Source organism: Heteronotia binoei, chromosome 11 (assembly GCF_032191835.1).
Source record: "Heteronotia binoei isolate CCM8104 ecotype False Entrance Well chromosome 11, APGP_CSIRO_Hbin_v1, whole genome shotgun sequence".
Classification (NCBI taxonomy): Eukaryota; Metazoa; Chordata; class Lepidosauria; order Squamata; family Gekkonidae; genus Heteronotia; species Heteronotia binoei.
In genome coordinates this window covers 33,386,497-33,402,756 of record NC_083233.1, presented here as the reverse complement: position 1 = coordinate 33,402,756, position 16,260 = coordinate 33,386,497, and the positions used below count along the sequence as shown (strand labels likewise).

General features: G+C 43.1%; 1 protein-coding gene across 8 annotated transcripts in view; it reads left to right on the top strand.

The window, feature by feature from the left end:
- GRIA3 (glutamate ionotropic receptor AMPA type subunit 3) overlaps window positions 1-16,260 on the top strand; it is a 259,885-nt gene that overhangs the window by 187,655 nt on the left and 55,970 nt on the right. For all 8 annotated transcript variants that reach the window (XR_009555986.1, XM_060250297.1, XM_060250296.1 and 5 more), the window contains exon 11: window positions 9,861-10,237. Coding sequence is in view for 7 of the 8 variants with exons in the window: in XM_060250297.1 (XP_060106280.1) it covers window positions 9,861-10,237 (377 nt within the window). In the remaining variant the exon portion in view is untranslated. The remainder of the gene's footprint in view (window positions 1-9,860; window positions 10,238-16,260) is intronic.

The following is a 16,260-nucleotide window of genomic DNA, read 5'->3' as shown; positions in this document are numbered from 1 at the left end:
GGAGGACCTGTCCATCAGTGGCTACTGGCCAAAATGAATAAAGAAACCTCCACATTCAGAGGGAGTGCACCTCTGAAACCCAGTCCCAGGAGGCAAAGTCAGGGAAGGCCTTGATCGTTGGTCTTCTAGGGCAACTGTTTGGCTACCATGTGAAACAGAACAATGGACTGCTAGTCTGATCTAACAAGGCTCCTGTTAGGTTCTTAACAACTCACTTTTTATGCTAATACCCAGGACAGATTTCATATTCTTACAATTATAACTTGGGCAAAATGTTTATATTGTTCCATTGACTCCTTCATGTTTTGCACTAAATGTGGTTTGATTCCGAAGTTATGGTATACTGAAAGAAGATCTTAAGAACTCAGCAACAGGTCCCTCCAGTCCATAATCCTATGTCCCATAACGACCAACTAGATGCTCCAAAGCCCACAAACAGGGCAACAGCCCTTTTTTAACCCCACTTCATTGTCCCATATAGGTCACCAGGCTTGGCATGGGAACCAGAAGTAGATCGGTGGGAGGCAGATATTTACTGTAGGGGAGGGGTCTTTGCCACTTCATGATATCATCACTTTTGACATGACCTGGAAGCACCGGCATCACACCAGAGTGACACTCTAGCACTTATCCCCAGACTCATTGCATGGTGATGAAGATTTCAGAGAGCTCTGAGAGAGAGCAGATAAGAAGTGCTATAAGGGTGAGGTTTGGCTTTCTAAACAGCTGGGGAAGTTACTGAGAAGTTTGGAGTTTGTGTGACTGTGTGATTGCTGAAAATTCTGAGTTTGTGGTTGCTGGGGAACTGCTGTTGTTTGGTTTGAGTAGGCTGAAGGTGATTGTTGCTGATTAGGAGTGGCTGTGTTCTGGGGCAAAGTGAGGCCCCACCCTGTTTGCATTATTAAGCTGCACCTTTTGCCAGAGGCGCGAGTCAAAGGGCGAGAGCTAAAGGGCTAAAGGGCTCTTGACCTGTGACTTTTAGCCTGGGGACTGTGTAAGGACCAGGAACCCAGATTCCTATTTTCCTTGTGTTCCCAATAAGGTAAGTAGACCCTCCAGAAGGAGAGCCACATAAAAAAAACAGGATTTAAAAGGGGACTGTATATTTTTTAAAAAGCTATCATGAAGGTAGAATGCCAGCAGTGGGGGTGGGGGCTTTCTAGTGTTTTGCACTGAGTGTCACATGTATGACTATCTGCCCACAGGACAGAAGTCTTGGGTGTGTGCTCGATGCAAGGAGCTCCTGGTCCTCAGGGAACGAGTTCCTTGAGGCCAAGGTGACTGACCTGGAGAAGCAGAGACAGTCAGTTAGGCACTTGAAGACTCTCGGGAACGTATTAGATGAGCCCCATTCTGAACATGGCAGCCCCATTGCTGCCAGGGAGCATGAGGGTCGAGAGGGAACAGGGCACCGTGCTGAAGATAAAGGGAATGCACCCTCGGTAGGGACCTCTTCTTCAGTTGGTGAGCAGGTATCCTTTTGCACCAAGGAATCATCCCTGGGCAGGGAGAGAGGGGGGGTCTTGGTAGCTGGTGATTCGATCCTTAGGCAAGTAGACAGCTGGGTGACAAAACCACGTACTGACCGTATGGTGACTTGCCTGCCTGTTGCGAAGGTAGCAAACATTGTGCATGTTGTAGATAGGCTGATACAGTGCTGGGAAGGAGCCAGTGGTTGTGTTGGCACCAACGATGTGGGGAAATGCAGTCATGAGATCCTGGAGGAAAAATTTAGGCTGCTAGGCGGGAGACTTAAGGCCAGGTCCTCCAAGGTAGCCTTCTCAGAAGTGCTACCTGTTCCACGTGCAGGGCTGGAGAACTAGGCACAAATAAGAAGACTCAATGTGTGGATGAGACGATGGTGTAGGGAGAAAGGGTTTAAATTTGTTAGGCACTGGGATGCTTTCTGGAACAAGTGAGAGCTGTACAAAAGAGACAGTCTCTACTTCTCCCCAGATGGAACCAGGATGCTGGCACTTAAAATCAAAAAGGTGGCAGAGCAGTTTTTAAACTAAATCTTGGGGGAAAGCCGACAGGAGATAAAATGTCTCTGATTTAAGAGGACTCATCTCAAAGAGATGACGGGTTAGTTTTCTACCGGGTAATGGATCAGAGTTGTCCACTGAGATGGTGACAAACAGTATGGACTGTCTGCCAAAGTCTCGAGGCAGCAGGAAGAAGGTTGCGGGCCTAACTTGCCTGGAAAATTATAGATGTTTGTATATAAATGCTAGAAGTGTTCAAAGTAAAATTGGGGAGTTGGAATGTTTAGTGTTGGGGGAAAACATAGACATTGTGGGAATTTCAGAAACGTAGTGGAATAAGGAGAATCAGTGGGACACAGTGATTCCTGGATATGTTATATAGGAAGGATAGGGAGGGAAGGGTTGGAAATAGGGTGACTCTGTATGTCAGAGAGGGTATACAGTCCAGTAAGACTGAGGTCAGAGAATTAGATTCACTTCTAGAAATGCTTTGCGTTGAAATAGAGGGCCCAAAAGGAAATTTAACTATGGGAGTTTATCGCCCACCAAATCAAAAGATAGAGGATGATTATAATATGATGGAAGGATTAAAGATAGTGGCTAAATGTAAAAACTGTGTCATAATAGGTGATTTTAACTACCCACAGATTGATTGGGTCAGTATGTGTTCTGGTCGAGAGAAAGAGATTGAGTTTCTAGACACTCTCAATGACTGTACTACTGAGCAGATGGTCACAGAACCTACCAGGGATGGGCCATCCTGGATTTAGTCCTAAGTAGTGCCCAAGACTTGGTGAGAGATGTAAAAGTGATTGCACCGCTTGGGAGCAATGACCATAATCTTATTGATTTCACCATTTGTATAAATAGGGAGTTGCCCCAAAAGACCATTACAACCACGTTTAACTTTAAAAGGGGTAAAATCTCTGAGATGAGGAGGCATGTGAAGAGGAAACTGAAAGGAAAGGTAAATACAGTCAAACCCCTTGGGGAAGCTTGGAGGCTATTTAAAACTACAATCCTAGAAGCTCAGATAAAATATATACCACAAGCTAGGAAAGGCACAAACATGTATTAAAAAAGGCCTGCATGGTTAACAAACAAAGAAATGGAAGCTGTAAAAGCTAAGAAGGATTCCTTTAAGTGGTGGAAAGCTAGACCAAGTGAGATTAATAAAAGGGAATACAGGCAGTGGCAAATCAAATGCAAGACTGTGATCAGGCAGGCAAAAAGGGACTATGAGGAGCATATTGCAAAAAACATAAAGACAAACAATAAAAATTTCTTCAAATATATTAGAAGCAGGAAACCAGCCAGGGAGGCAGTGGGGTCCTTGGATGACCAAGGGGTCAAAGGATTACTGAAGGAGGATAGGGAAATGACTGAGAAGCTGAATCCATTTTTTGCCTCCATCTTCACTTTAAAAGAGGTAAATGGAAGATGAGAAGTGTTTACCCGCTCCAGAACTACTAATTTTGGAAGCAGTGTTGAAAGACCTGAGTCAGATTGAGGTGACAAGAGAGGAGGTCCTAAAACTGATTGACAAATTAAAAACTACATCCAAGGGCTCTGAAAAAACTCAAAGGTGAACTTCTAGATCTCCTGACAAAAATATGTAATCTTTCATTGAAATCTGCCTCCGTTCCTGAGGACTGGAAGGTAGCAAATGTCACCCCCATATTTAAAAAGGGTTCCAGAGGAGATCCAGGAAACTACAGGCCAGTCAGTATGACTTCAATACCGGGAAAGCTGGTAGAAAGCATTATCAAGGACAGAATAAGTGGGCACATTGATGAACACAAGTTATTGAGGAAGACTCAGCATGGGTTCTGTAAGGGAAGATCTTGCCTCACTAACCTGTTACAGTTCTTTGAGGGGATGAAAAAACATGTGGACAAAGGAGACTCAATATATGTTGTTTACTTTGACTTCCAGAAAGCTTTTGATAAAGTTCCTCTTCAAAGGCTCCTTAGTAAGTTCGAGAGTCATGGAGTAAAAGGACAGGTCCTTTTGAGGATCAAAAACTGACTAACTAATAGGAAGCAAAGAATGAGTATAAATGGGCAGTCTTTGCAGTGGAGGACAGTAAGCAGTGGGTTGCTGCAGGGTTCAGTACTGGGTCCCATGCTCTTTAACTTGTTCATTAATGATTTGGAGTTGGGAGTAAGCAGTGAAGTGGCCAAGTTTGCAGATGACACTAAATTGTTCTGGTGAGAACCAGAGAAGATTGTGAGGCACTCCAAAGGGCTCTGTTGAGGCTGGGTGAGTGGGCGTCAACATGGCAGATGAGGTTCAATGTGGCCAAGTGCAAAGTAATGCACATTGGGGCCAAAAATCCCAGCTACAAATACAAGTTGATGGGGTCTGAACTGGCAGAGACTGACCAAGAGAGAGATCTTGGAGTCATGGTAGATAACTCAGTGAAAATGTCAAGACAGTGTGCGTTTGCAATAAAAAAGGCCAACGCTATGCTGGGAATTATTAGGAAGGGAATTGAAAACAAATCAACCAGTATCATAATGCCCCTGTATAAACCGATGGTGCGGTCTCATTTGGAATACTGTGTACAATTTTGGTCACCACACCTCAAAAAGGATATTATAGCACTGGAAAAAGTCCAGAAAAGGGCAACTAGAATGATTAAAGGTTTGGAATACCTTCCCTATGAAGAAAGGTTAAAACGCTTGGGGCTCTTTAGCTTGGAGAAACGTCGACTGTGGGGTGACATGATAGAGGTTTACAAGATTACGCATGGGAGATATTGCTGCACCCTTTCCGTGTTTGTCAGTTTCACCCTGAAACCTCATCCCACAAGCTGTTTTTCCACCACAGAAATTTCGGATATGAGTTTATCATTTCAGAGAAGTGGGTGAGAAAAGGAATTTGCAGTGAGGCAGTATGTTGTAGTGATTAGGATGATGGGAGCCAGTGGCTAAATGGACTGTGAGTCAGTGACATAGTATCTGCTTGGTATGTGGAAGGTCACGTTCAATCCCCAGCATCTTCAGTTAAAAGAGTCAGGTAGCAGGTGATACAAAAGATCTTCACCTGAAACCCTGGAAAGCTGCTGCCAGTCTGAACAGACAATACTGACCTGGATGGACTGATGGTCTGATTCAGTACATGACAGCTTCATGTATTCATTTAGATTCAGGGGTAGAATTCTAGCAGGAGCTCCTTTGCATATTAGGCCACACACCCCTCATGTAGCCAATCCTCCAAGAGCTTACAAAAAAGAGTCTTGTAAGCTCCAGGAGGATTGGCTACATCAGGAGGTGTGGCCTAATATGCAAAGGAGCTCCTGCTAGAATTCTACCCCTGGTTAGATTTGAGTCCATGCTCCTGGACTCCAAACTAACCATTCTACTGCAGGATGACATGGCTGCCCTCTGAAACTATCTTCGTGTATCCAGTGGTCTTTAGAATATTGGTGCAAAACTGGAGGGATCTGAGTTCAGAGGGCCACTCAGCCTTGAGACTTAGTGAATAAAGACAGTGGACAGATCTCTCTTTCTCAACCTCACAGGGTTGCCTTGAGGATAAAATGGGGGAAGGGGGGAGCCAGCATGGTGCCCTGAGCTCCTTTTGAGGAAGGACAGCATTAGGATGGGTAGAGAGGGCACATATGTGCAGCGGAGACCAGTGGAGCCATATGCCAGCCCTTAGTAGGGGGCATAATAATAAAGTGCACCCAAGGCACTTTGCAGAAGAGAAGTCCCATAAAATGGCTCATTGTGTGTGTTGCAGCTTCGCTTTCTCTCAGGAGCTTAGAAGTCTATTGCAGAAGTTGAAAGCAGAAGTGTGCATTTCTCCCAATGCCTCTGAGAGTCTTGTCTGGAAAAGTGGTTGTCACATTCTGTATGTATGGCATTAATTTTGAATGCCAGCACTAAGAGGCATGGAGACCCAGCTCTGGTCTGTGGTGGAAACCAACAGCTGAACTGAGTGGCGAGTAATTCATAATTCATCTGCTTGTGTACTTACCTGTCAGAGCTAACAAGTTACTTCCTACAGCATAGCCAACACGCCTCCGCTCTGGGGCCTCTTCTGAAATTACCTTGGCAGCACGGAACCTGCTGCCACATGTGCCCTTCAAGTGCCATTGCTGATAAGTCAGAAACCACTATAATGGAGAGGAACCCATAACAGAGTTCATCCACATGCCAGTAATCCCCAGCTCCTGAAGGAGGCAAGCTGATGAAGAAGATAAACATCTCACCAGCACCTCCAATATGCCCTGTAGTGCTGTTCCCTTTGCTTCTCTCAAGTCAAGTTACAGGGCCAGTGCCAGGGTTTCTGACATCCTAGACCCCGCCCCCCTGGCACCTGTGGCAGTAAGGGTGAGCAGGTGACACAGCACCAAGCACCTCCGAGCACACCCACCACTGTGCTGCCCCTGCTCAGCCTTCCTGGGAAGGCTGAGTGGGAGCAGGGTGTGTGCTCAGAGGTACTTGGAGCCTGGCTTATGGAAGGAGAAATTAACTCTCTCCTCTCTTCTGCCTCCACCACCCACCTGCAGATTTGGGGGGGGGAGGGCACCAGGGGCAGCATGGCGGTGGGTGCACTCAAAGCCAGGCTCCATCAGTGGCTATTAGCCACAGAGTGTGTGTGTGTGTATATATATATATATATATAAATAATTTTTTTGCCACTGTGTGACACAGAGTGTTGGACTGGATGGGCCATTGGCCAGATCTAACATGGCTTCTCTTATGTTCTTATGTTCTGTCTACCTCAGCCTAAGCACCATGTGAAAAAGACATGATTCCATGGGCTTTCTGAGTCTTGAACAAAGACATTTTCTTTGCCCCTATACTAAGGTTTCATACCCATTTATAACTTGGACACGTTGCTCATATTTCAGATGCTTTGTGGAATGCTAGCTATGGATAGAATTTGCCCGTATTTTCTCATGAGAAACTAAATCAGAGCGGACAACAGTAAATCTTCAGATGGATGAGGAATTGCTTGCCGCTTTGACAGAGTAACAGAATATGTCTCCTATCAACATAATGCTCTCTACCCTTCCGGTGACCTCATGTCTTTGGATCCCAGATAGGAAATCTCAACACAGATTTCGGGAAGAGGAGAAGAAAAACCTGCAAATCAGATGCTGATGGATGTTTCAACCTGTGGGCCACCTCTGAGTGTGGAAATAGAATGGTGGGCATAACAGGCAGAAATTCAGCAGGTGAACCCTTTCTCCCCACATACAAATGCAGCAGCGAAGGGCAGCATTTTCCTTTTGCCTTCCTGCAATTTTGTGGATAGGAAAGGCACTGAAAGCCTTGGTGGAGGTGATTGCCTTCCTTCAATCAAAGCCTTTTGTGCATGCAGCAGGCACTGAGAGGAGAGAGTTACAAGTGGAGCTCAGCTGCTGAAGCATCCCTCCTCCCTGGGCAGGATTTAATTCAAGGGATGGATGAACAAGTTCACAGACTTGATGTAGCCATTGGTCCTGCTGGCTACAGAAAGCACAGAGAAGGCGAGGGGGGGGGGGTAGAGAAGGAGCAGAGCAAAAGGAACAGCACCTATATCTTGTCTCAGCTGTTTGTCTCTGGCAAGAACCTGCCCAGAAGATATACATTTAATTTTATAAGCATTGTTTCCCCAATCTGGGATTGGATTGTCTTCCTCCATGACTCACCATCTCTTTTAAATGATTGTTTTTAGAGCTAAAAAAATGTATGTCTGTTTCATACAAAAGCTCATTTTTTCCCCTATTTCTGTGGCTGCATCTCTTGATATCCATTTCTACGTTCAGGAAGAACCATTTCATCTTTTCATTTTCACACCATCGTTGACCTTTGCCCAAATGGGAAGGGGAGGGAATTACCCAAATTGGATAATGTTGCAATAGATGATAGCAAACCTTCTGATGATGCCTTCTGACATTCAGTCAGTGTATATTCCGTAATTCAAGCATAGAACAATAGATAGAGAATCCCCAGCTTCCCAATTTCCTTATAAAAAGAACCTTTGTGGGTATAAAGATAGGCTTAAAAGTACATGGGTGGGCAATATCCAAGGTTTCATAACAGAGATGTCACAGAATAAGAGTTTACAGCTTTCTGTAATCTGGAGGTATCAGTGAGATTGTGCATGGCAAGATATTTGAACTCCTAGATCACATTGTATCACTGCTGTTCATGCTGTTTTGGAGAATCCTGAATTTTCTTGGAAGCTTTTTGGTGTTTGCTTGATAAGAAGATTGATAATACCACATCAGCAAAAAACACCTTGTCCAGTCTCTTGTGTCTTGCTGTATGTTGCCACATGTGAGCTTTCCATCAGATAAGACCTAAGAAGACTTGCTTGCATGCCCTATTATGTGTGCCTTAGAAAAATGATCTCAAATCCTTTGTAATTTATTTTATTTTACTTATCATTTGCCTTTCTCTCTTGAGACTGAAGGCAGATTACAAAGTATAAAATTAATTCTAAAAGCATAAGACATTCAGGAAACAGTGCAGTAGGACAAGGATTACGTAAATGGAAAACAGTGCCAAAAAAACCCTGTCCAAGGCATGACTTACCATAATGCAGATTGTGATTTACTAGGGTAGAAGGCAATGCAGTAAAAGCAAGGTGGTTCATACAATAAGAATTGCAATACAGCAGTGGTCCCCAGCATTTTTGCACGCTTGGAATTCTGACATAGCATGGTAGGTGCAGCCCCAAAATGTAGGGTTACCAGATCCCCGGTCCAGTCAGGGGATCCCCCGGTCTTTGAGGTTCTGATGCACTGCTGGGCAGCTGGCTGTTGGGGGAAGCCCCCCCAGAGGCCCATCACGCATCAACGTGGTTGGTGTGATTATGTCACATAGAAATGATGTCATCATACTGGGGACATCATGTGTTGAAACTCTAGCATTTTTGTCATAAACTATGGTAACTATAGATGTTGTTTTGCCCCCCATGCTCCCATATGGCTCCTTCCCACCACCAGGACAATTGGACCTGGCAACCCTACCAAAATGGCTGCTGCAGAAAGCAAAACTGGCCATAGAATAGCTGCTTACCTTTAGTCACACAGTGAATATCTTTAAGCTATGTTGGCAGCTCCTGCCAGAGCAACATTTTGGAGGAACCATATTGGAGACCCTTATGCTAACATCCTATTCTTTATAAAGTGATCTGTGCCATTCTACTACAGTTCCAATCCCTGTATGAAAAGACCCTGCCGAACACTTCTATTTTGCACATTCTTCAAAATGATAGATCAAGGAAGGTGTGTGTGGGGGGGTCTTCCTTGCCTCCGTAGGGCCTGCAAGACAGAGCTATTCTACCAGGCCTTTGGTTGAGGCAGAGGGCGTCCTTATTCTATCTGCTTGGCCTCCTTTACCTGTCATGATGCTATCTTATCTTAATTTATGATTACATCCTTGGGCCTACAATTGTATGGATTTATAGAATGTGCCCAATGGAAATTGCAGCCTATGACATATATGATGCTTTGTTTTATTGTATTGTTATGGTTTTAGTTTGTAAGTTTTAAAACCATTTTAACTGCTGCTGTGATCTGCCCTGAGCCTGTCCGTGGGAAAGGGCAGAATGCAAGTTAACAAAAATAAATAAATAAGGCAGGACCCCTAACAGAGAATGCATGTCTGTGGACAGCTGCCGATCTTGCCCATTTGCAGAATGATGACCCAAGCATTCAGTGGCAATCATGAAAAGGTTCCACTGCAGAAAAATGGATGAGTAAATCACTATACACACAGTGATGTACACCTCTGGACACACAGTGATTATATGACAACATATCAGATATCTAGAGAGATGGACTTTTCAATGATGAGGTCTGAAACGTCAAGCTTTCTGGTTGCTAAACTGTAATGCTCTTTTCTCTCTCTTGTGTGTTCTGTCTTCCAGAGAGCGGACATTGCTGTGGCCCCATTGACCATAACATTGGTCCGAGAAGAAGTCATTGATTTTTCTAAGCCTTTCATGAGTCTGGGCATCTCTATCATGATCAAGAAGCCCCAGAAATCTAAACCGGGTGTCTTCTCCTTTCTGGATCCTTTGGCCTATGAAATATGGATGTGTATAGTCTTTGCTTACATTGGCGTCAGCGTTGTTCTTTTCCTAGTCAGTCGCTTCAGTCCTTACGAGTGGCATTTGGAAGACAACCAAGAAGAGCCCCGAGACCCTCAGAACCCTCCTGACCCTCCAAATGAGTTTGGAATATTTAACAGCCTTTGGTTTTCCCTGGGTGCCTTTATGCAGCAAGGATGCGATATTTCTCCAAGGTTTGTTTTTTCATATCACACTCCCATCGCCTTTTTGCATTTTATGGTCGCCCACTGATGCCATGGTGCATATATGTTTCTTTCTCAACCTTTTTTTTTATGGATTCCAAATTTTATCTTGACATTCCATCGAATGCTAAGCTTCTTCCATCAAGCCTCACTTGCATTTACACAAACACACCCCAATACAAGAAGGTGTGGCCGGTATTGCCTTCCAATGCCGTGCATTCATGCATTGCTGCCAGAACTTATATACACCATGTTGAGACTGTAAAATGCATCGGGTTTTACATCTTTCAGCAATGCTTGGAGGGTTACCGTGTTTTTGCTGCATATCTCATTTTACGGTCATCTGCTTGGTGCATATAACATTTTCTCTTTTTTTGCCTTTCTACTTTGCAAAGCAAGAGCTGATTCTTTGCAAAACCACATGCAACAGCACTTTAAAAAAAAAAACATCCTGCTGCTCCTATGACTTACGCTAACCTGTTCAGTTTTCCTCTGTGCCACCTTTTCTTTCTCTCTTCCCAACCCCTGCTGTGCATCACCCTTTCGTCTATTTCTTATATCACCATCTCTTTAGTTCTCCATATATACCCTCAAAGAAAAGTTTTGTAATGTACTGTAAGCATGCCATCAGGAATGAATTTACTCAGGTCTTTTGAATGCAGGACAGGCCCATAGCCAGATGTTTTCTGGGAAGAAGGCCCAGGGTTTATACTAGTCTTTTCTTCCTACTGCACAAACAGTGAATGTAATATCCACCCACCCTGTTCTGTATACATACATGCTGGAATGTTTTCTGTAACTATAGAATATTTTGATGATCCCACTTCTTGATGTAGCAGCTTTTGATTGCTCTGTTTCCCTTTTTAAGAAACAATCTGCAATATTAGAGACGTCCCGTGTTCACTTTAGAGAGTCAAATGCTTTTAAAATAGAGATTGGTACAATATCTTGACGATACCTGTCAAAAATAACAAATCTATATAGGTTTCTGATCCAGCCTCTGATATAGCATTGAACATAGTAAACTAGGTGAATTTACTTTTTTTAGCTGACATAAACCACTGAGTGGTGGAAGAAATACTAATTTAATATCCAGGCAAATATATCTACATTTTTATATTAAATATGATTATCCTATTTAAGCTTCAGAATTTAGAACAGATACATTTAATCTCACGTTTTTATCTGGCTAATTCAATAGGGAAGCATCGGGTCAAAATTGAAAAGGTAAAGGGAGATCCATGATCAAATCCTTGCAGAATTATAAAATGATAATTGAAGCTATTTGGGGGCCTGATTCAGATCCAAGTTGCACAGGGGGGAAAGAGTGTTTAACTTTCCCTCCCAGTCTGATTTTAGGAGCTTTCAAACATCCTAAATAATGTACTCTCAATCCATTTTCAGTGCTCTTTGCAACAGGATTTTACCGTGTGAAATGGCAAAATCTACTTGCAAGCAGTCACTGAAGTAGATTGAAGCTGCATTTTTTAGCATATGTAAAAGTGCCCTTTGTCAATGAAAACCGATCCCTCCCCACATGTTTGTGCTATCTCTTGAAGAGAAAAAAAAAAGATTCCTTCATCTTTTTCTTTTTCCTTTGAGTGTTAATGACACTACTGGGGTGCATTCAACTGAAGAAGCCACATATGTAATAATGACGCTTCCTCTCTTTCTAATGTGGCCAGCATGGTGTAGTGGTTAGCGACCCAGGATTAAATCCCCACTCTGCCATAGAAACTCAGTGTGTGACCGAGGGCCGGTCAGACAGACTCAGCCTAACCTACCTCATAGGGTTCTTTTGAGGATAGAATGGAGAAGGAAAAAAATGGTCTAAGCGCTTTGGGGTCCCCACTGAGGAGAAAGTAGGGTACAAATAAAGGGAATAAATAAATCTGAACTGCTGGAAAATGCAGGCATAGAAATATTAGGAGATCTAGTTCGTTTTTCCAAAAATGCAAGAACCCAGGAAGCTGCCTTCTCCTGAGTCAGATGACTGTCCTATCATAGTTAGTGCTGACTGGCCATGGCTGTCCAGGGTCTCAGGTCAAGGCCTTTCACATCACCTGCTACCTGATCTTTTCAACTGGAGATGCAGGTTTCCGAACCTGGAACCTTCCGCATACATCGTTTATCCCAAGGACCTTCTGCATGCATAGCAGAGGAAGGGGATTTAACTTGGAATCTTTGACATGCCACGCAGATGCTCTACTGCTGAGCCTTCACCAATAAATGTCAAGCTTATGCTTCTAAGCGGATGATAGAAACTTCCACTGGAATCCATGGGGTCAGAGTCACACAAACATGGCAATCACCCCTCATCTGAGCCATACGAAGGCTACTATATGTGGCTTGGTTGTAATATTTTCCATGAGTTTCTCCCACTGGCCAAACAGATTTCCAAATGCTACCACAGCTCTTCAAAAAAAAAGAAAGAAAGATAAAGAAGGGTTGCAGTAGGCTCACAAAGTCCAGAAAGCTGTATGGCTGCCCAAGGACAAGCCCACAAGTCATTCAGCAGAGCCACCTCTGCACAGCTTGGATTTAAAGCATCTGCACTTCTGAGGTAGGTCCATGAACCTCTTACAACTGATATGCATGGGCCAGGGTCAAAAGGCTGCTTCATGCTTTTTGCAGTTCCACTAGTATTTCAGGGTTTAAATGATGTTGGTTGCAAGGAGCACGCACAGGCGGTACACTAAGGCATGTCTACAGTCACTCACAGATTCTGCCAGATTATGTGTGTGAGGAAGTTTCTTTCCAATACAGAGCAATCAGCCACACGTCCTTGGCATGTTTGTCCTTGTTACTGCAGCGTTATCACTGCATTTGTAATGCCATGTGAAGAAACTATAATGTCAGGAACTAACCCTAGTTCTGTTCACAGGACAATTGCAGGTTATATTCATAGATGTGGGAAGATTTCACGTAGCTGTCCCAATCTTCATTTTGATATTTATATTGTGCCTTTATCATCCATGGGGATTCAAAGTAGTAGAATAAGAAGAGTTGGATTTATACTCTGCTCTTCACTCAGAGTCTCAGAGCAATTTACAATCTCCTTTCCTTCCTCTCCTCACACCCTGTAAGGTAGGTGGGGCTGAGAGAGCTCTAAGAGAACTGCTCTTGAGAGAACAGCTCTGAGAGAAACCAAGGTCATCCAGCTGGCTGCATGTGGAGGAGTGAGAAATCAAACCCAGTTCTCCAGATTAGAGTCCACCGCTCTTAGCCACTACACCAAAGCAGATTACATCATTGTCCTTCCTTCCTCCATTTTATCTTCATAACAACAACAACAACTCTGTGAGGTAGGTTAAGCTGAGAGAGAGTGACTGGCCCAGGGTTACCTAGTGAGCTTCCATGGCAGAGTGTAGATTGGAACCTGGGTCTACCACATCCTAATCTGATACTCTAACATCTACCTCATCCTGGCTCTCAGTATTAGATTTCTTTTCCAGTTAGATGTCGTTGGATATTCTGGGCATGAAGATGACTCCATCACTTTTGGCAAACAATGTTTGTAATGTGGGGGATTCTGATTCTTGCTGTAGCCACAGAGATTGGACGCCAAGGTGTCATTTCCACACTGTTTTGTGAGCAGAAGAACACCTTCAGATCCAGCCCACAACCTTTGTGAAACTGGAGGGTGAACATCCAGAAGGAGAAAAAATGGTGGCTGTGAAGGCAGTTTTTATTTATTGATATCCTGTCTTTTTTATTTGTACCCTGTCCTTTGTGAGGCGGAAGTTCAGGCTAGCAGGTCTCAGCCTGGTGGGAAGAGTTCCTCCTTCCTCATTTTATCCTTATTGTAGCCCTTTGAGGTAATTCAGCTGACAGATGGGGGCTTCTCCAATTCCTTCTCCCCAGACGTCATGGATAAAGAATTCAACCTTGAGTCTTCCAATCTGAATCCCAGCAAAATCCCTAATTAGCACAAATGGCATTTTCCTAAACAGGAGCTATGCTTTTTAGAAAACATTTGCCAAATGAGCAGGAGAACCCTTGTGATATACCCTTCTGTATTTGGGTAGCTTTTATACTCTTCCTTGTGTGTGTGTGGGTGTATAAGCTTTGCAATTAAATCCCTAAATAAGTAGTGAAATTTTGCCTCTGTGCTTGCTGCTTTGATAATGTGAAGCAATAGCATTTAAATTGCTGTTGACCATGTGTTCAACCATTAAAGGACCGGGAAAATAAGCATGGGGCATCACATGGAAAGCTGTAGGCATTTTTCTTCTCATTCTACTAGCCTCTCCCCCCTCCCTTTTTTTGGCAGTAAATGTAATCCTCAAGGTTTTTGCAATGACTGTTGTTCAATTCACATTGCTTTTTCTTAACAAAGGGAATCTGTCTCCTCTTACCCAGATCCCAGCATTAAATAATTTAGGAATGCCTGTGACAGCTCAAAAGCAGCATATACGTATTGATCAATTAGTAGCTGATGTTCTGTTATTAATAATTTTAGCAGAACGTCATTGGCAGGACATCATCTTTCTCTCCTCAGCTGTATCATTCCAGGAATGTCAACATTCTCTTGGTCCTCACCACTATTATGATCAATCGATATAACAGAAGCATCCAAAGACTGGAGATTCAATGAACATCCATTAATAAATGAAGCATTTAAGGGATATCTTAAGTTTAAAAAAAATGTTGTACACTGTGTTCCCCACAAGTTCTGCAAAGGGAAGCTGCACTGTTTCAGTATAGTGTCTTAGGGCCAAATTAGACAAGACACAGAGAGATCCATGAAGGGATCTCCTGAGAATTTTTTTTATTAGTAAATAGCACCACCTGTGAGGAGACTGTGGTGTATGTGTGTCTCCCGGTTCAGTTTGGAGCTATAAGACAATGAAGAAGGACTGTTGCTTTCTACATCCATAAACACAGTTTTTCTATGTTCAAATGCCTTCTCTTCAGTTATTTTTGCCACGCCTGGAGAAACATACCTCAGTGGGACAAACGTCTGGGGAAGGGCATATGAGCTAAATAAATCTGTGCAGGTATAAACCCTCATCTCCATGCCATGGAGATCATCTGTATTGGGGCAAGAGGTGGCTGCTGTTTACCAATTTAAAAAAAAAATGCTTAGAGACCAATTTACAGACCTCCCCATGTCTTGTCTGAATAGCATTGATGAACATTCACATAAATTCAACATGTGTCCCTCAGGATTGCAGTGTTTCCTCACACTTTTAAACAAGAGTGCAGACTGTGTTGAAAAATGAAAGCTGACAGCATGAAAATTGGTGGTGGAAATGGATGTAGAAATATTAGTTGTCTGTACTCTTAAGGTCTCTCACTCCAAATGTACACCTAGAGATTGTACCGAAATAGGGCATTCTTATTCATGGTGACCGTGTCTTTTTTTCTTCTGACTTGTTCATCCAAGGCATCCTTAATGTCAGCAATCCAAAAAAGAGAGAGAAAAGTTTCCTCACAGTAATTCTCACAACCAAAGTGACAGACCTTCCCCCCACACCCATTAAACACATTTTAGAATACAGTAACACAATTTAATAACTTTTGCCAGAGACTGAAATTTGCAAAGATGAAAATAATATAGGACTATAGGCTGTCTTGACATTTATTATTCCAGCAAATTATTAATCCAATCCATTGTAGAAATAAACCACTTTTTAAAAAGTGCTACAGCAAGTTGTTTCTTCAGTGATGAGAATGATGGTGAGAAAAAGCTAACAGAATCTTCGCCATTTGTGTAATATTCTTCTGCCTTTGCATATTATTTCTATGGATGAAGTTAAAGATGTCGCTTGTTCAAAAGATCCTTTCATAGTGCATCCATTTTATGATTTTCCAGTTTATAGCAAAAATTTGTACATGGCTGTTAAAAGCAGTTCTAGACTTCTGTTGTTGCTTCACTGGAATACAGTTCCTGAATGAAAAACATACAGTATTGTAAGATGGTCTCAGACATTCTGGGAGGAACCTCGTTTTTCAGTTTCCTGCTGTAGGCATTCAGCTGCCTTTGTGTGGAAATCGTGACACCTAACAGC